Consider the following 18,485-nt stretch of genomic DNA (forward strand, 5'->3'; position numbering starts at 1 on the left):
TTGGAGTATATTGAGTGTTTACCTCATCATGTACTTTACCCTTTGCCTGGGCCAGATGGAAAGGGGGGAAGGCCTTTCCGAAGCACTATGGACTGCCTTGATTGGCTACTGGCGAACAGAATAAAAAATCTGCTTCAGCCGCCAGAAACCGCAGACGACACCGACACCCCACAGTCGCGTCCTGATGGCACTTCCAGTGCCACTAATGCTAAGAATGGTAACGCGCTTCCGTCGGGGTCGACTTCCGCATCGTCTTTGGACGCACTGGTCAAGGCTGTTGTAGAATCCAAGTTTGACGATGGTGCCGTACCAGACATAGATCTCATGCATGCCGCGGTCAAGGGGCTAAAGGAAAAGGCGACGCGTCTCAACGCTCAACTGCAGTCGGTCCAGGACGCGAAGGGTGATCTATGGGATGTATACACCATTTCCAAGAGACTCAGGACGGCGATGAAATCTTCCAAGTCATGGCCACTTGGCGTACCGATGAATGAAGACCTGATGAAATCTATCAGGAGGAAGGCTCGATTCGCGGCAAAGTACAACCGCCTCCCCGAGTTGGACGCGATGGGAGACGACGAGATGTTTATGAGCTATAGTAGCGATCCCACTGCGAGCTCGAATGATTCTGTTTCCGATGAAAGTAAAGACTCAGATGACAGTGATAGCGACGACGATTCTGGAGATGGAAAGCAGCAAGAAAGGTCGGTCTTCCTGATGTTGCTAGGATCTATGTTCTTTTCGTCTGATATTGACCATGTTGCAGCGCCGCTAAGCCTCAGAAAGGACATAAGCAGCCTGTATCAGGTGCTGCCAAAGAAATCTCTGCTGTGATCGAAGCAGAATCTACTCCGCGAGTCCCAGTCATTCCTCAGAGAAATCGTTCCTCTGTATCCCAGTCAATGAATGCGTCACCATCCGTTCTAGAGCGCCTTCGTCAACTCAAATGGCTTGCGGTTAGGCCGCCGAGTCCTCCCCCCTCTGAAATTGGGCAGCCGAGTCCACCTCCATCTGAAATACAGAGCGGCACGAAGCGAACCCACGAAGACGAAGAAAGTGCTCCTGGTGAATCGGCTCAACTTAGGACACCGTCTCCCCCCAAAAAGCGAAGACTCGACCGCGACAGCCCTATATACAGTTCGTCATCATCATCATCATCCGACTCATCTTCGCCATCAGAGGGACCATCCAAGCGAAAGAGGAGACGCGCTGATGAGGACAGCGCCTCCAATCGCTCTGGCTCGGATGAACCCTTCCCAGAGACTCCTTCCCCTAACAAGCGACGAAGACTTGGTAAAACTTCCAAAAAGGATATCTCGAGGACAGAGAGCAACGACTTGCCGGGCATCGTCTGGAAAGATTATCCTGACCTGGAAAGCGACGACAGCGACAGCAGCTTCCACGACGACTCCTCATCTGATGGCTCTTCAGGTCCAGAGGATGATATGCTGAACAGCGATGAAGAAGTTGAGATACAACTGGATGCAGCTGGCGTCTTAAACTCCTCAGAGGATAATTTACTGCCCAACTATGACAACTTCTCGGATGGCGATGATAGTATCTCCGATGAAGAGGACGAGGAGTGTGATAGCGACGACTCCGGAATTTCATGGATTTCGAATAACAACGAGGAGAAGAAAAAGGCTCCTGAGGCATCCGAAGTCGAGAATGAGCCACCTCCTCCCCAATCCCCACCGCCTAGAAAGCCACGTCCACTTGCCCGGCAATTCGATTTTCTGATGCCTGACCAAACAGGACGTCCCACCCACTATATCGACAAGAGGAAGGAATGGTTCCATTCTATGAAAAAGTACTTCCACGATCAGGACTGGTACATTACGGACGAGGAGCTCAACGCCCTCATTAAAGAAGTGATGGCAGACCAGTATCGGTTCCACGAATACGAATTCGAAAGAGAAGAGGACAACTACCCGTAGCGTGAATAACTTTCTCTTTTGATATTTCATTTTACAATTTTTTTTGTTTTATCTGATCTGATATTCGCGGTATGTCGATTCTATTTTCTGCCTTTTTTTCTTATCAATTCGTTCTGTAATATTTGTCTGTTTAAGTTTCCCGGATCATTTCTCGATACCCTTTGGTGTTTCTATACCCTTTCATACTGGTTTTTATAGCTAGAGTCTCTACGGCTGAATTTTTATTTTTTCCCCGTCTGATCTATTGCGTCTGAGCGTCTAATCATGGCAGGGCCTTGTGCTTTACGGAAGTCCTCAACTTTTAAAAGCAACACGAACTCAGTTTACGCATTCAGCGTTGTCGAGGCTATGGCTCTTGTCAAGAGCCACACTCTGCCCACGTAACTCTGTCCATTTAACCAGGAAAATACCTCTGACATCTTTCTCAGCCGTATTCAGCACGTAAGACTCGTAAGAGTGAGAGACAGGGGCGTTAGACACACCGCATAAAAATAGACAGGGTGATGCCGATCGCAATATGCCGATGCCGAACGTGGTATTGACTGGTATTGACGCTTAAAAATTTGAAATGTTTCTGGGTTTGCTTGCTTCTTCAATCTTGCTTTTGAGTTTTCTCTCCGACCTCCGAGTATCGACGGACCTTCCAACTACATTCTACCCTTCATATTTTTCGATTGGATGACGGGTGCCGTCTCGCGTGAAATGTCATTCTGAATCGAGGGTTTCGCAGTAGAGCGCCGCGCGGTTGAGTGGATTTTCAGGCCAATCCCGTTTGCCCCGCATCGGGGTGTCTGCTCATCTACTCTCATGACCTAAATTCAAGGGGGAGAAGCAGCTTGGCAGGGTTGACAGCGTCCAGCGTAAATGCTACTTTAGACGGATCGATTACAACGAACCGTCGTCATTGGCATTATTCAGAACGCTTAACCATCTCGGTCAACAAAATTGCCCCTGATATGATCCCTTTGCGTGGTAGAATTTCTCTCAAGTTGGTTCTGCGGCCCTTCAAAGCATTGATGCTCCACTGTCGAAACAAAAAAACATATGCGCTCGTGGCTTCTAAATGATCACTTTGGTTCCGTCTCTGCTAATTCTGAACATCCGAACCGTGCTCAACACCGAAAGCATTAATCACGTTGCGATTTGGCTGTGATGTGTATTTGAGGTGACATCCGATCCCCACTGACACCCAGCAATTTTGCTACCGTTTGGTTCTCAGGGCTGTCAAAAATTGTGACGGGTCCTTCTGCTGTCGGCCCCCATCACATCGAGCTCGTGTAATGAAGATTATCTGCTTTATGAAAACTGCATTTCCGATTGTGAAAATGACGAATGCCGAGCTCTACTTTATCTTTCTGGGGATTGTCGTTTCTTTGTCAGCGTGGTCAGTACAGAAGTATATAATGAGTATGGATTGAAGAGGAGAGGCAGGAAGTTCACCTCCTATCAAGTTACTTACCGCAGTCATGCTTTCTCGCATTTATACGTTTTTCGTCCTCGCCATTTTGGCTATGCTTGCGGCCGCCACCACGACCGTTACTACTTCTGTGCGTATGATTCCGTTTAAGAACGCGTCGTAATTAATTTGAACTTATGCTTATGATGTTAGCCCGGGGCACCTACCAGCATTCCTGCTAACCAATGCAACGGTTCAAACTTGCAATGCTGCAATTCTCTGGAAAGGGTTTGTCCTGTTGCTATATAACCAAAGCCATAATAGCTAACCTGGCTCATAGTCTGACGGGAGCCTCGTCGGAACTTTGCTTGGGCTTCTTGGTGTCGTGATCCAGGGTGTTGAAGTTTTGGTGTACGTGTTTGAAGACTTTTTGAGACACATTGGTTAATCGCTTATAATAGTGGTATTAATTGCTCTCCGATTGATATCCTTGGTATCGGCCAAAACGGGTGCCATTCGCAACCTGTTTGCTGCCAGAACAACGACTTTGTATGTACTTTGCATCGCTTCAACAGTGCAAATAAACTCATACTTTATGCAGTCGGGAATCATTGCTATCGGTTGTGTCCCCATCAATATCAATCTTTGAGTAACAGGCAGATACATGGGATCAAAGGGGGCACGTTCATCACCATGCCTTCCGTCCTCGAGTCTCTTCATTGTTGTCATGAATGTCTCGTACTTAAACTCGTTGTTGCCTTCATGTTAGTTGTCATATCCGAGTATAAACATTTCGACTTTATCATATTATAGCGATGGATCAGTTTCAGTTTAGTACCTGAGCCTGAAAGGACAAGTTGAGGAGGAGCTGGATCAGAGCTGGATTAAATGGCAGAAAATGCCTAATAAACACTTTCTGTCAACCATCGTCGTCTTCTAGTCGGGAATCATAAACGTTGCATAATTCGAAATGAGACAATAGATGTGTTCTCGTAACACCGAAATTTTGCAGAAGTCATGAAGAGTCGTGCGACAAGTCAACTAACCCCTGACCCCAAAGATACGCACGCGCCACCCGGGGGCTCAATCGGAGTTTGAAAATTTCGGTTGACCCTTTGCCCGAATATCTGCACATTTTCTTGTCTTCGTGTACAGTCCACCTCCTTGAACGACAATACCCTTTCTGTTTCTTTATCCCCTAATTCTTAATGTGAGTGCTCATCCATTTCTCATTAGGAAGCTGCATCCGGCTTTCGCAAAGGCGCGTTCCGCTCTGTGGCTCAGGAGGCACCTTTGTTGTCGCGTTGTTTTGTCGTACCACTTTCGCGCTTGTCATAGCTAACCTCGTTCTTGCAGCATGCGTGAGATCGTCCACTTGCAGACCGGCCAGGTATGTCTTGCAACACATATTCTTCGGCCTTCAGCCTGCTGACGTGTGTCTTTCTTCTCGATAGTGCGGCAACCAAATTGGTGGGGATCGATTTTCTGTTAGCCCCTTGTTTCCGTGCCCTCATTTTTGTTTTGCTGTCATATAGGTGCCAAGTTCTGGGAAGTTGTCTCTGATGAGCACGGCATCGAGCGGGATGGTCTCTACAAGGGTAACCTCGATCTTCAGTTGGAGCGCATCTCCGTGTACTACAACGAGGTCGGTGCCAACAAGTATGTGCCTCGTGCCGTCTTGGTCGATCTCGAGCCCGGAACAATGGACTCGGTGCGATCTGGTCCCCTTGGTGGCCTTTTCCGCCCCGACAACTTTGTCTTCGGTCAAAGTGGTGCTGGTAACAATTGGGCAAAAGGACGTGAGTACCCTAACTCTTTCACCCCCCTTTTCGTCGTTTTTGGTGTTCTATGCATGAATGCTTTACTCCCCGACAATTCGGCTTGTTTCCGACGCGTTTTTACTTTTTTTCACTGTCCTCGTTTTCATCACGTTTTGATCGATTACTCACCACGTTTTTTTATTTTCATTCCCCCCCAACTTCTAGATTACACGGAGGGAGCTGAGCTCGTCGACTCCGTTCTCGATGTCGTGCGCAAGGAGGCCGAAGGAACAGACTGCCTTCAAGGTGTGTTGGCTTTCCACTCACAACACGGATCGATGATTCTGAATACGAGCACGTGATAGGCTTCCAGATCACCCACTCTCTTGGTGGTGGAACTGGTGCTGGTATGGGTACCCTTCTTATCTCTAAAATTCGCGAGGAATACCCCGACAGAATGATGTGCACATACTCTGTCGTGCCCAGTCCCAAGGTGTCGGATACCGTTGTTGAGGTATGTCTTGTTTTTTTAAGTTTACATCCACTCCTCACCTATTTTTCAATTCAAGCCCTACAACGCTACCCTCTCCGTTCACCAACTTGTTGAGAACTCCGATGAGACTTTCTGTATTGATAACGAGGCTCTTTACGATATCTGCTTCAGGACTCTTAAGCTTTCAACACCCACTTACGGTGATCTTAACCACCTTGTCTCCATCGTCATGTCCGGCACTACCACTTGCTTGCGTTTCCCCGGTCAGCTCAACTCTGACCTGAGAAAATTGGCTGTTAACATGGGTAAGTGGACGTGATTTTAGTTTTTGAAGATTTCATTCAATCTTGTCACCCTAGTTCCCTTCCCTCGTCTGCATTTCTTCATGACTGGTTTCGCTCCCCTTACTGCTCGCGGCAGCCAACAGTACCGCGCCGTCACCGTTCCCGAACTTACTCAACAGATGTTCGACGCTAAGAACATGATGGCTGCCACCGATCCCCGTCACGGTCGCTACCTCACAGTGAGTTTCCCATATTCTTTCTTATATTTTTGTAGATATTAACTGCTTTGTTTCAGGTTGCCGCCGTCTTCCGTGGAAAGGTCTCCATGAAGGAAGTCGAGGAGCAGATGCAAAATGTGCAAAGCAAAAACTCCGCCTACTTCGTCGAGTGGATTCCCAACAACGTCATTACCGCACAGTGTGACATTCCTCCTCGTGGATTGAAGATGTCTGTTACTTTCTTGGGCAACTCAACCGCCATTCAGGAGCTCTTCAAACGTGTCAGCGATCAATTCACTGCCATGTTCAAGCGCAAGGCCTTCTTGCATTGGTATACCCAGGAGGGTATGGACGAGATGGAATTCACCGAGGCCGAATCCAACATGCAGGATTTGGTTGCCGAGTACCAGCAGTACCAGGATGCCACGTGAGTGCATTCACACGTGATATTTTTTTTTCCAATCTAACGGCTTGTTGCAGCATTGAGGAGGAGGTTGAGTATGAGGAGGAGCAACCCGAAGAGGAGCAGTAAATGCCCATCGTCGTTTTTCTCTTTCTCCTTCTTTATGAATCTTCATTGCTTTCTCGTTTGGCGCACCATCGTCGTAATCACTCATTGACGACAATCATACCACTTTGCCCATAACCCTTACCTCTTGTCAGCACGCACGTTTTGATGAATTTTCAGTTTCCTTCTCTTTCTTTGTGGATTTCAAAAATGAAATGACCTTTAATGTCTTAACCCTCTTACTGTGTGAATTTTGTGCCTGTCGACCTGAGTTTGTTCCGTGGCAGACATGGGAAGCCGATCCGTTCGTCAATGGATTCGAAGGTAAGCCGCTAATTAAACCTTTTCGGATGGCGTCAATTATAATAATTGTGTTACTATACTCCGTAGATTCCGATTGCTGTGTCCCATCCCTTCCGTGATCTGTCAAAGTGCGGCTTGAATGTCGAGTAATCCCGAATCGTCGGATGAAGCAAAGTGCTACAGTCTGAGTAAGATTGATTTATTAATCGCGGCTCTGCTTTCGAAGGTTCGAAATTCGAAGGCCTTAATCGAAGAGGTCAGTCTGGGTCAGGATTTAGCAGCTTCTCAACGATTCGTGCATTCTGCATGGAGATCTCGGGGCAGAACTCTGGCAACCTGGGGAAGTTCGTTAAACGCTGTCTATTCTGTGGAGTGGGAGTTCTTGTTTGATTCAACGCCTTTAATACGGAGAAACTTCACCTAATAATCTTTTGCTCATCAGTGTTAGCAGACAAAACGCTGAACGTCGCTGATTTTATTTGGGCTCAGGTATTCAGTAAATCACTGCCTTCGTTGATACGTTCCTTTATTCGGAACCGATGAATAGTCTCGTGTTCACAATATGGGGTTTACAGGGATTCTCGACCATGAGGTGCTTTACAGGTGTGTCAAGTCCTTCGTAGTTCGAATGATGTGCAGTCACTCGTCGTTTTAAGAACACACAATTATTTCAAAGAACTGCAGGATAACGAGATTCGAATTCTTCTTTCGATTCAGGATCAGGAGTTGCAGGTGGTCCGCCTGACTTTGTAATGGAGAGGGGCATTATCAATAACGCCGCTTGGGTTCTTTCATGGCTTGCGTTTGGTAACTCCTACTTACAAAATCGTACGGGGTATAGGATTTTCGGCAATCTGCTGTTCTGTTGATTCAAATGTCAAACTGGCCGTTTGAAAAAAAAGCGACAGACAGAAGATTTCTGATCATGTATCCTTTTTTCGTGTTTGCGTCGCATAAACTCAGAACGACTCATGGACTTCAACAGGAAACTCCGAGATCTGAGGTCTAGGAGGCTTGGCTGGGTTTCCATGTACGAAAGCACCAAGATGTCTAATTCATTTGTGCGCAAACCTCGAAAAACAATGTATGGCGTTTTGTATAAGAGGGCAGCAAGGATGGGTGTCTTATTCTTCAGGTCAAACAAAGTTGAATCCTCCTTTCTGCGGTTTTCTGCCAATCAACTACCTAGTCAACCATGCCATCTCGTCTCTCTTCGATTGTCTTCTTGACCTCAGCCATCCTTGCGGTCGCAAAGCCACGTCCTGGAGGGTATCCGCCCCCACCACCCACGACCACAACGTGTTACCCCTCCACTGTCACCACTACGGTCACCCAGCCTGCTAGCACAGTTACTTACACTGTGCCGGTGACCACGACCGTCGTTAAAACCACGACAGTTCTCGTGCCACCAGTCACGTATACTAGCACCGTTACCGACCATGAGACGACGACCTACACTCAGACGGTGACGCAGACGGTTACACAGACCGCGCCGCCGGTGACGGTAACGGCCACGACGACTGCGATTTCCACTGTCACGTATACGGCGCCTGGCGGTACAGTTACCAGTACGGTCACTATCCCGTACACGAAGACTGTCACCGTTCCAGGAGGCACACAGACGTATACCGTCACTCAGCCCGTTACGACTACGTATACTGAGGACATCACTACCACCGTTCCATATGGCACCACGACTGTCACTGTTACTGGTGTAAGTGAATTTAACCTTTGTTCCTATTTCCCTACAACAGAAGAGTTACTTAATTTATGTTGGGATAACAGCCCGGCTCGACCACCACTGCTGGTAGTGGACCGTCTAATCAATGCAACACTGGCTCTCTTCAATGCTGTAAGTATTTGAGTTTATTGAGAGTACAGTGCTCATTGGTGATACTTTCTAGGCAACTCGACCCACAAGGCCACAGATAGCGCTGTCAGCGGACTTCTAGGTTTACTTGGTGTAGTCGTCGGCTCAGTCACCGGTCTTGTGTAAGTAATTTCTCTAGACATTGCGTGTTCAACGCAAGGAGAAGAATTCTTTATCTGACTCCTCCCTCATTCCCTCTCCTCTAAATTAATAGGGGCCTTACCTGTTCGCCGCTCAACGTCCTCGGTATCAGTGGCAACTCGTGCAGTGCCCAACCCGTCTGCTGTACTAACAACACCTTCGTACGTTTTATTCCCTTTACTATTGATGCTACTAGATCCTATTACCTTTGCTTACCTTGTTCTTTTACTTCTGTAGAATGGAATCATCTCGCTCGGATGCACGCCCATCAACCTTAACCTGTAAATGTAGTCACAGGAGACCGCCACCTCGAATTGCATGTGCATACATCCAACATGATTACCGCTTCCAGGCTTTGTAGTGCTTCGCTCTTTTTTGGGGGTTCATTCTTTTTTTTTTACCTTTGGTTAGTCTTGATGAGAGAATAACAATTCTGAATGGAATTCTATCCATCGTTCTGTCTGTTCTACGATTGATCTCGATGGTAGAAGAGAAATTCAAACAAGTCACAAGTAGTTATAAAAATAACATTTTGGTTTCGGTTTTAGGTTATGTCTTAACTGCTTCAAGTGTGTAGCGTGGTGTGAATGAATTATATGACTATGAGATGGATATATAAAAATCGACTTTGTGCTGTGGTACCTTGGGCGACGATCGACCCGATGGACATGTGTGGAAAGTACGATTCCCGTCTTCTTTTCGCTTGGGTTTTGGCATGAGAGCTGGTTTAGGATATTTGGAGAGTGCCGCATCGAAGACTAATACACTGGGCCTGGTCGGTGTCTGGAACAGTCAGAAGCTACCTTCAATTTATATGTGTTCGCTATTTCAGGGATTAAAGATGCAGAAGATCGAGAATAACTTGAAGGCCGACATGAAAGGACTTCATGTCTGCCTTGCGGCATTCCTTCCAAGGTATACAGATAATGAATATGTGTCCTAGACTCATTGTCAATACTATAGGGCCAGGTCTATTCTAGTGGAATTTAAGTGGAATTTGGGATATTCTATCGAAGTGGTCTGAAGCGCCGGCGCACATCAACTGGGCAAAGCGATAATGCTTAGTAACCTTACGTATCACTGAAGAGGCACCGCTATTGAAAGTTACAGTGTTACCACTCGAATAATTCGAATATATAGACGGATCCAGTGTCTGTCACTTAATGCCTATTTTCAGTGCCTCAAAATCTTTTTAAGAGCAAGTATTAGCCAGATGTCGTCATAGGCCCCACCCTCAGTATTTTTGAAGGACAATATAAAAGTAGAGATGTTAGGTCAAAGCTCACATTGATTCTTGCTTCTACGCAATGGGGTACGTCGAGGCTCGGTATAGTGGGACGAGTAACTAATGACCCCACATGGGCTATCGTAGGTGTATATTTTCTTGTATAGGAAGTAAGTCCTGATGCGCAATAGCGGCGCTTTCAGTATGAGCGCAACAAACGGCTGACCTGCCTGTATGATAATTCTAGGCATTTTTGCATGCATTGGAGATGCTATCACTGGGCTTATTTCCATGATAGCTGGATGCTTGGAGTGTATTGTTGGTTGTGAGTTTCGTTGGCTTTGATGTATACCTGGTTTGAAGGAACTCAAAGATATCTTGTAGCGATTGCAGGGTTTGTAGCGACGATCGTCGATTGCCTCACTTGTGGATGCTTTCGGTGAGCACTCCGATAAATGACGTAGACAACAGATCCCGACGTATGACCTGCAGAGCTCGAGGATGAGGAGGGCTCCAGGATGAAGCCTATGTCCTGGAGCCGTTATCTTATTTCCATTTACCTTCGTATTGTACCCTGAGGGACACTCGATGAGATATAGCTCAAGATACCATTTATTAATTCTATTACCTTAAATTATGTTAATTGCTACCACCGCGTTTTTAGTAGATGCCATTAGATGGATGGAGGTTGGCAATCAATGAATTCTTTTACTATCACACCCAGAATATTTAACCTCGACTCATCGCATACAGATGCAAGTTTTTTGTAAAAAAAGAAATGTCCTTTAACATACGAATTGGATCACCTTCTGAAATAAGCAGAAAATAAACTGTATAGTTTCAACGAGGGATCGACGAAAATGCAGGTGCCAAGTAAAAGGGTCGGCGCGGCAAATCTGTTCATAATGATCGATCAAAACATAAATAAGGACAAGCAAAGAATTCTGGTTGATCTAATCTTGTCTTTTTTTCGGGTTCTTCTTCCTCCCACTCGAATTCAGAATCTCTAATCCGGGTGGAGAGGAACACACACACTATTATCTCTATTCTCAACACACGATTCACTTATGACCGCTATAAATGCTATTGCTCCCAACTCGGCAGCCCCAGTTCGCCCAGAACTCAACCGTTTTACCAACGGTCTCATCGTTCCCGCTGCTCCAGTCACTTTCCCTACTTTACGAGAAGATGGATCAGAAATGAGTGACGCCATTCTCGAGCTCATCGATGGGACTGCCTACCGGGGCATCAGCTTCGGTGCTGAGGGCAAGAGTGTCTCAGGAGAATGTGTCTTCCAAACTGGTATGGGGCATTTGCCAAAAATTTAATGAAATTACTGAGGCCGGTTTCTATAGGTATGGTCGGATACACTGAGTCCTTGACGGACCCTTCTTACGAGGGTCAGATTCTGGTATTGACCTACCCACTCGTCGGGAACTACGGTGTTCCTGCGCGACCCACAAAAGCAGAGCTGGATGCGATTCCCGCCGAATTCGAATCTTCCCGCATCCACATCGCTGCACTTATCGTTGGCTACTATTCAGAGGACTTCAGCCACTTCCTTGCAAAATCTTCTCTCAGCACATGGCTGAAGGAGAATGGAGTTCCTGCCCTATTTGGCGTCGACACTCGCGCCCTCACCAAAAAAATCAGAGAGAAGGGATCCATGCTCGCCAAGGTGTTAGCCCGCACCACAGGCCCAGGAACCAGTCGTCCCCTTGATCTTTCTGCCACCGCGGCTCTTTCCTCGGTGCCATCAACGCCTTACCCATGGCGCGAAGAATTCATCGACATTCCTTTCTCAAACCCCAATGAACAGAACCTGGTTGCGGCAGTGTCTATTTCGGCGCCCCGTTTGTTCAAACCCACATGCAAACCTCGTCTTCATCCCTCCGGTCGCCCGTTACGCGTTGTCGCCATCGATGTTGGGATGAAATACAACCAAATTCGATGCTTTCTGGCGCGCGGCATTGAACTCAAGGTGGTTCCTTGGGATTACGACTATCTGAACGATTCTGAGCCTTATGACGGTTTGTTTGTTTCCAACGGACCTGGCGACCCTTCAGTCTTGGGACCTACTATTTCGCGACTTGCGAAGGCCATGGAGAAGAGCGATCGCCCTATTTTTGGTATCTGCCTTGGTCACCAACTGCTGGCATTGGCTGCTGGAGGCACAACCTCGAAGATGAAGTACGGTAACCGTGGACATAATATTCCTTGTACCGACGCCCTTTCGGGACGGTGCTATATCACCAGTCAAAATCACGGTTATCAAGTAGACACTGGATCGCTCCCTACTGGATGGAAGGAACTTTTCAAGAACGCGAATGATGGTAGCAACGAGGGCATTTACTGCGAGGACAAGCCCTTTTTCTCCGTCCAGTTCCATCCTGAGTCGAATGCTGGTCCTCGCGACACGGAATTCCTTTTCGACGTTTTCATCCAGAGGGTTGAGGACTGCGCCGTCACTGGAGCCATGACCCCCATCTCTATGCCTGGAGGTCAAAAGGAGGACAATGACAGACGTATTCCTCGCGCTAAGGTCAACAAGGTCATCATCCTCGGATCTGGTGGACTGTCTATTGGTCAGGCCGGCGAATTCGATTACTCAGGCTCCCAGGCGATCAAGGCTCTTAAAGAAGAGGGTATCTATACCATCATGATCAACCCCAACATCGCTACCATTGCCACTTCCAAGGGCCTCGCTGATAAGGTTTACTTCCTACCCGTTACAGTCGAGTTCGTCCGGAAGGTTATCAAGTTCGAGAAGCCGGACGGTATCTATGTCACCTTTGGTGGACAGACCGCTCTCAGCGTCGGTATCGGTCTCAAGGATGAATTTGAAGAGCTCGGAGTCCAAGTTCTCGGAACACCCATTCAGACCATCATCACCACCGAAGATCGCCAGCTTTTCGCCTCTGCCATGGAGGAGATTGGAGAGAAGTGCGCCGAGAGTCATACCGCGACCACGCCCGATGAAGCTGTCGCTGCTGCCCAAGCAATTGGTTTCCCTATCATCGTTCGTGCAGCGTATGCGCTCGGAGGCCTGGGCTCTGGTTTCGCGCAGGACGAGGCGCAGCTCCGTGCTCTGTGCAGCAAAGCTTTCGCAACTAGTCCTCAGGTCCTCGTGGAGAAGAGTATGAAGGGGTGGAAAGAAATCGAGTACGAGGTTGTCCGTGATTGCAGAGACAACTGTATCACCGTTTGTAACATGGAGGTTTGTTTCGTTTTACCTTTCCATCCCTGGTTCTCTTCCAATTAATGTTCTGTTCTCGTTTGATAGAACTTTGATCCTCTTGGTATCCACACCGGCGATTCCATTGTTGTTGCACCCTCGCAGACCCTTTCCGACTCCGACTACAACATGCTGCGAACGACCGCTATCAACGTCATTCGCCACCTTGGTGTTGTCGGAGAGTGCAATATTCAGTATGCTCTGAATCCGACGTCTCAAGAATATTGCATCATCGAGGTGAAATCTCTGACTTTACTGATCTTGGAACTTAAATTTAACAAAATATCATGACTAGGTTAACGCTCGTCTTTCTCGTTCATCGGCGTTGGCTTCAAAGGCCACTGGTTACCCTCTAGCTTTCATCGCCGCCAAACTTGGTCTCGGAATTCCTTTGAACGAGATCAAGAACTCGGTGACTAAAGTTACCAGTGCATGCTTCGAACCCAGTTTGGATTACTGCGTGGTTAAGATCCCTCGCTGGGATCTCAAGAAGTTCAACCGCGTCAGCAGGCTTCTCAGCAGCAGCATGAAGAGTGTTGGTGAGGTCATGAGTATTGGTAGGACATTTGAGGAGACAATTCAGAAGGCTATCCGTGCGATTGATGATCAATTCTCTGGATTTGCGAAGGTGTGTGGTTATCTGATTTGATATATTGTTGCTTAACCTGAGGTCTGGCTTTGTGCTTGCAGAACGATTTCGTCGAGAACATCGATGAGGAATTGGTCAATCCTACGGACAAGCGTATCTTTGCCATCTCGACCGCTTTCCATCGCGGATACAGCGTTGACAAGATATGGCAAATGACCAACATCGACAAGTGGTTCCTCAACAAGTTGCAGAACATTTTCAACATGGAGAAAACCCTGTCGTTCGTGTTTTACTTTTACATGAATGAACCACTTTCTCACATTTATACAGGACTTGCACCGTTTCCAACTTGCCTACTCAGCTCTTGCGCCACGCTAAGCAATACGGTTTCTCTGACCGTCAAATTGCTGGATGCATAGGTTCCACTGAGCTCGCAGTCCGCAGGCTTCGTCAGGAATCCGGCATTGCTCCTTTCGTCAAGCAAATCGACACTGTCGCTGCAGAGTTCCCAGCGTTTACCAACTACCTCTATACCACTTATAACGCTATTGAGCACGACGTCAAATTTAACGACCGTGGTGTTATCGTTCTTGGATCTGGTGTTTACCGAATCGGTTCCTCGGTCGAGTTCGATTGGTGCGCTGTCCGTGCCATCCGAACCCTTCGCGAACAGGGTCTCCCCACCGTCATGGTCAACTATAACCCCGAAACTGTCAGTACCGACTACGACGAGGCTGATCGCCTATACTTCGAGAATATTAGCTTGGAGACGATCTTAGATATCTACGACGTTGAAAGCGCCCGCGGTGTTATCCTGTCCATGGGTGGCCAAACGCCCAACAACATTGCTCTGCCACTTTACCGCCAGAATGTCAAGATCTACGGAACTTCTCCAGAGATGATCGACATGGCCGAGAATCGATACAAGTTTTCGCGTTTGCTTGACGAAATTGACGTCGACCAACCTTTGTGGAAGGAATTGACTAGTTACGAGGCCGCAGCCGACTTCTGCGAGAAGGTTGGCTACCCTGTGCTCGTACGCCCTTCTTACGTCCTTTCGGGTGCGGCAATGAACGTCGTATCCACCAACGACGATCTGGCGAACTACCTGACTCAGGCCGCAGAAGTATCGCGCGACCACCCCGTCGTTATCTCCAAATACATCGAGCAGGCGAAGGAAATCGAAATGGACGCGGTTGCGAAGGATGGCAAGATGATCATGCACTACATCTCCGAGCACGTCGAAAACGCTGGTGTGCACTCTGGCGATGCCACGCTCATCCACCCACCACAGGACCTCGACCCCCAGACCGTGCGCCAGATCGAAGAGGCGACCGCCAAGATCGGCAATGCGCTTAACGTCACTGGTCCGTTCAATATCCAGTTTATTGCAAAGAACAACGAAATCAAAGTTATCGAGTGTAATTTGCGTGCAGCGCGTTCGTTCCCATTCGTGTCGAAGGTGACTGGTGTGGATGCGATTGAGATGGCGACAAAGGTTATGCTTGGTATCCCGGTCGAAGCATACCCTGATCTTGGACTCCCTGCGGATTATGTTGGTGTCAAGGTTCCTCAGTTCAGTTTCAGTCGTCTGTCGGGAGCAGACCCTGTGCTGGGTGTGGAGATGGCCTCGACCGGTGAGGTTGCCTGCTTCGGACACGACAAATATGAAGCGTACCTCAAGGCGTTAATTTCGACTGGTATCGTCCCCCCCAAGAAGAACATTCTCTTCTCAATTGGAAGTTATAAGGAGAAGTTGGAGATCTTGCCTTCGGTTCAGAAGCTCAGCGCTGCTGGATACAACATCTTCGCTACTTCTGGTACTTCAGATTTCTTGACCGAGCATGGCGTTCCTTGCAAGGTTCGTTTTGATTATTTTTTCGGTTCAATCTTTACTGATAACTTTCATTTCTAGTACCTCGAGACCCTTGGAGAGGACAGCCGCGACAAGCAGAAGTCAGAATATTCTTTGACTCAGCACTTGGCCAACAATCTCATCGATATGTACATCAATTTGCCGTCGAAGAATCATTACCGTCGTCCAGCTAGCTACACCAGTAAGGGTTACCATACCCGTCGTATGGCTGTCGACTTTGCTGTGCCTCTCATCACCAACGTCAAGAATGCTAAGATGCTCGCTGAGGCTCTCGTACGCAGGCTCCCTCTGGATGTCTCTAGCCTCGACTCCAAGAGCTCTCATCGCACGCACACCTTCCCAGGGTTGATCAACATCGGTTCTTTTGTCCCTGGTCTGACGATGGCCGATAACAAGGACTTCGCTGCTGCCACTGAAGCTTCACTCAGCGCCGGATTCACCACCGCGCTCATCCTTCCATTCGGCGTGAACAACTCCATCTCGGATCGCCAGACACTTGAGCAGGCTCGCTCGAATGTTAGCGGAGCGGCACATTGTAACTTTGCGTTCAGCATGACAGCTACCGCGGCGAATGCTGGTGCCCTTGACGAGGAGCTGCTCGCTGAGGTCAAATCGCTCTTCATCCCTTCGGCAACTCCCTTGTCTGTCGTCGCTTCCCACTTCTCGTCATGGCCAACTGAGAAGGCCATTGTTACTGATGCCAAGAGCTCAGAGCTTGCCTCCATCTTACTTTTGGCCAGTCTTCACGGCCGTAGCGTCCATATCACTGACGTTAGAACTACCGACGATCTCCTTCTCATTTCCTTGAGCAAGGCCAAACAGCTCAAAGTTACTTGCGACGTGTCAGTGTTCTCTCTGTTCTTCACTGAAGAAGAATATCCAGGCACAGGAATTCTTCCCACCGCCGCCGCTCAGAAGACTTTATGGAACAAGCTCGAAGTCATTGATGCCTTTTCCGTCGGAACCATTCCTCACCAGCTCGCAACCGCTCTAGGAAAACCAGCGACTGCTTGGTCCGGTGTTGGTGAAACTTTGCCTCTCTTGTTGTCGGCTGTGATCGATGGTCGATTGACTTTAGATGACATCAGAGTCCGCCTACATGAGAACCCTGCCCAGATCTTTGGTATCGCCGAACAATTCCAGACAAGCGTCGAAGTTGTCATTGGTCGTAAATCCAAGTTCGCTGGCGATGAAAACACCTGGTCGCCTGTCCAGTTTGCTTCTGCAGCTGTCCATCGTGTTGTTGTCCATGGCCAGACTTCGTTCTTGGATGGCACTTTGTTCTCCACCAATGCTGGTCGCGATATCTCCAGCACTCTTTACACTCATTCTGGCACGCAAGCACCTGCTGCTAAAGAACCGGAGACACCCTACCGCGAGGCTCATACTGTGCCCAGCAATGCCATTGCTCAATCCGTGGGATTCCAACAACAACAAGGCCCTGCTTCCCAAGTCTTGTCGCACGTTCAGCTTCACCCTGCTTTCCACCGACGCCACATACTTTCTGTCAAGCAGTTTTCGCAGCGTGATATGTACGATCTTTTCGCCATTGCCAACGAGATGCGCCTTCAGGTTGAAAGGAACGGCAGCCTGGATATCCTGAAGGGAAAAGTGCTCTGCACTGTGTTCTACGAGCCATCGACACGTACTAGCTCTTCGTTTGACGCCGCTATGAAGCGTTGTGGTGGCTCTGTTGTCCAGGTCACTGCGGACACCTCGTCGGTCATGAAAGGTGAAACCTTGCCGGACACCATTCGCACTTTGGCTTGCTATGGAGATGCTATCGTCCTTAGGCATCCTCAGATGGGCAGTGCTCAGGAGGCTGCTAAATTCTCTCCCGTTCCTATTATTAATGCTGGAGACGGGATTGGCGAACACCCCACTCAAGTACGCTCTAATCTTCGAACTTTGATATTACCTTGCTGATTATATTTTCCCTTTGCAGGCCCTGCTTGATATCTACACCATTCGTTCTGAGCTGGGTACTGTCAACGGAAGGACCATCACCCTCATCGGCGACCTCAAGAATGGAAGGACAGTTCACAGCCTTGTCACCTTGTTATGCTTGTACTCTGTCCGCCTTAACTTTGTCTCTCCTCCTTCTCTCGCGATGCCATCCAACGTCGTCTCCGCAGCACGCAAGGCTGGCATCCCTGTCACTATTTGCGAGTCTCTTGAGGAGGTCCTCGCCGATACAGACGTCCTATACGTCACGAGGGTCCAGAAGGAGAGGTTCACGAATGAGAGCGAGTGGTTGCAGGTCAAGGATGCTTACCGCATCGACCACGCTGTTCTCTCCAGGGCGAAGGAGGAGATGATCGTTATGCACCCCTTGCCCCGCGTTAACGGTTAGTGACAACCATGTTAATCTAGTTCCAAATGCTAATCAACTTCTACAGAAATTGATCCCGAGGTTGATTTCGACTCCCGCCGTGCAGTGTACTTCCGTCAAATGCGCTATGGACTTTTTGTAAGTACCTTCGACTCATCCAATGAAAATATGGTCTGATTGTCTTCTTTTTTCAGATTCGTATGGCTTTGCTTGCTTCTGTTATGGCGTAAAATCGTTATAGCGTAGCATGTGTTATCATTTTTATTATTTGTAGTCACAGTTGCTATCGTTCTCACTCTCAAAGACTTTGATTTTCAA

The 18,485-nt window shown here is 48.1% G+C and overlaps 5 protein-coding genes across 5 annotated transcripts; all 5 read left to right on the plus strand.

Moving 5' to 3' along the window:
* Positions 1–87: 87 nt before the first annotated feature.
* On the plus strand, positions 88–1,937 carry JR316_0012328 (uncharacterized protein; the record flags this gene model as incomplete). The annotated part of the gene is made up of 2 exons (XM_047897953.1): positions 88–704; positions 767–1,937. The coding sequence occupies 2 exons, from the start codon at positions 88–90 to the stop codon at positions 1,935–1,937; spliced, it is 1,788 nt and encodes a 595-aa protein (XP_047742842.1).
* A 1,466-nt stretch (positions 1,938–3,403) lies between these two features.
* JR316_0012329 (Fruiting body protein SC3) lies at positions 3,404–3,982 on the plus strand (the record flags this gene model as incomplete). The annotated part of the gene is made up of 5 exons (XM_047897954.1): positions 3,404–3,484; positions 3,547–3,621; positions 3,674–3,744; positions 3,795–3,882; positions 3,935–3,982. 5 exons carry the CDS (start codon positions 3,404–3,406, stop codon positions 3,980–3,982), a joined length of 363 nt encoding a protein of 120 aa, XP_047742843.1.
* Positions 3,983–4,690: 708 nt separating this feature from the next.
* On the plus strand, positions 4,691–6,620 carry JR316_0012330 (Tubulin beta chain; the record flags this gene model as incomplete). The annotated part of the gene is made up of 9 exons (XM_047897955.1): positions 4,691–4,723; positions 4,788–4,803; positions 4,869–5,132; positions 5,319–5,399; positions 5,459–5,607; positions 5,663–5,891; positions 5,946–6,109; positions 6,166–6,515; positions 6,569–6,620. The coding sequence occupies 9 exons, from the start codon at positions 4,691–4,693 to the stop codon at positions 6,618–6,620; spliced, it is 1,338 nt and encodes a 445-aa protein (XP_047742844.1).
* A 1,474-nt stretch (positions 6,621–8,094) lies between these two features.
* JR316_0012331 (Fruiting body protein SC3) lies at positions 8,095–9,195 on the plus strand (the record flags this gene model as incomplete). Its single annotated transcript, XM_047897956.1, has 5 exons — positions 8,095–8,613; positions 8,685–8,751; positions 8,804–8,891; positions 8,984–9,071; positions 9,148–9,195. 5 exons carry the CDS (start codon positions 8,095–8,097, stop codon positions 9,193–9,195), a joined length of 810 nt encoding a protein of 269 aa, XP_047742845.1.
* Positions 9,196–11,202: 2,007 nt separating this feature from the next.
* Positions 11,203–18,397, plus strand: JR316_0012332 (Protein pyrABCN; the record flags this gene model as incomplete). The annotated part of the gene is made up of 10 exons (XM_047897957.1): positions 11,203–11,437; positions 11,491–13,352; positions 13,419–13,607; positions 13,666–13,998; positions 14,061–14,239; positions 14,290–15,820; positions 15,875–17,722; positions 17,781–18,183; positions 18,235–18,305; positions 18,362–18,397. 10 exons carry the CDS (start codon positions 11,203–11,205, stop codon positions 18,395–18,397), a joined length of 6,687 nt encoding a protein of 2,228 aa, XP_047742846.1.
* Between the last annotated feature and the right edge of the window lie 88 nt (positions 18,398–18,485).

This window comes from Psilocybe cubensis, chromosome 12 (assembly GCF_017499595.1).
Source record: "Psilocybe cubensis strain MGC-MH-2018 chromosome 12, whole genome shotgun sequence".
Classification (NCBI taxonomy): Eukaryota; Fungi; Basidiomycota; class Agaricomycetes; order Agaricales; family Agrocybaceae; genus Psilocybe; species Psilocybe cubensis.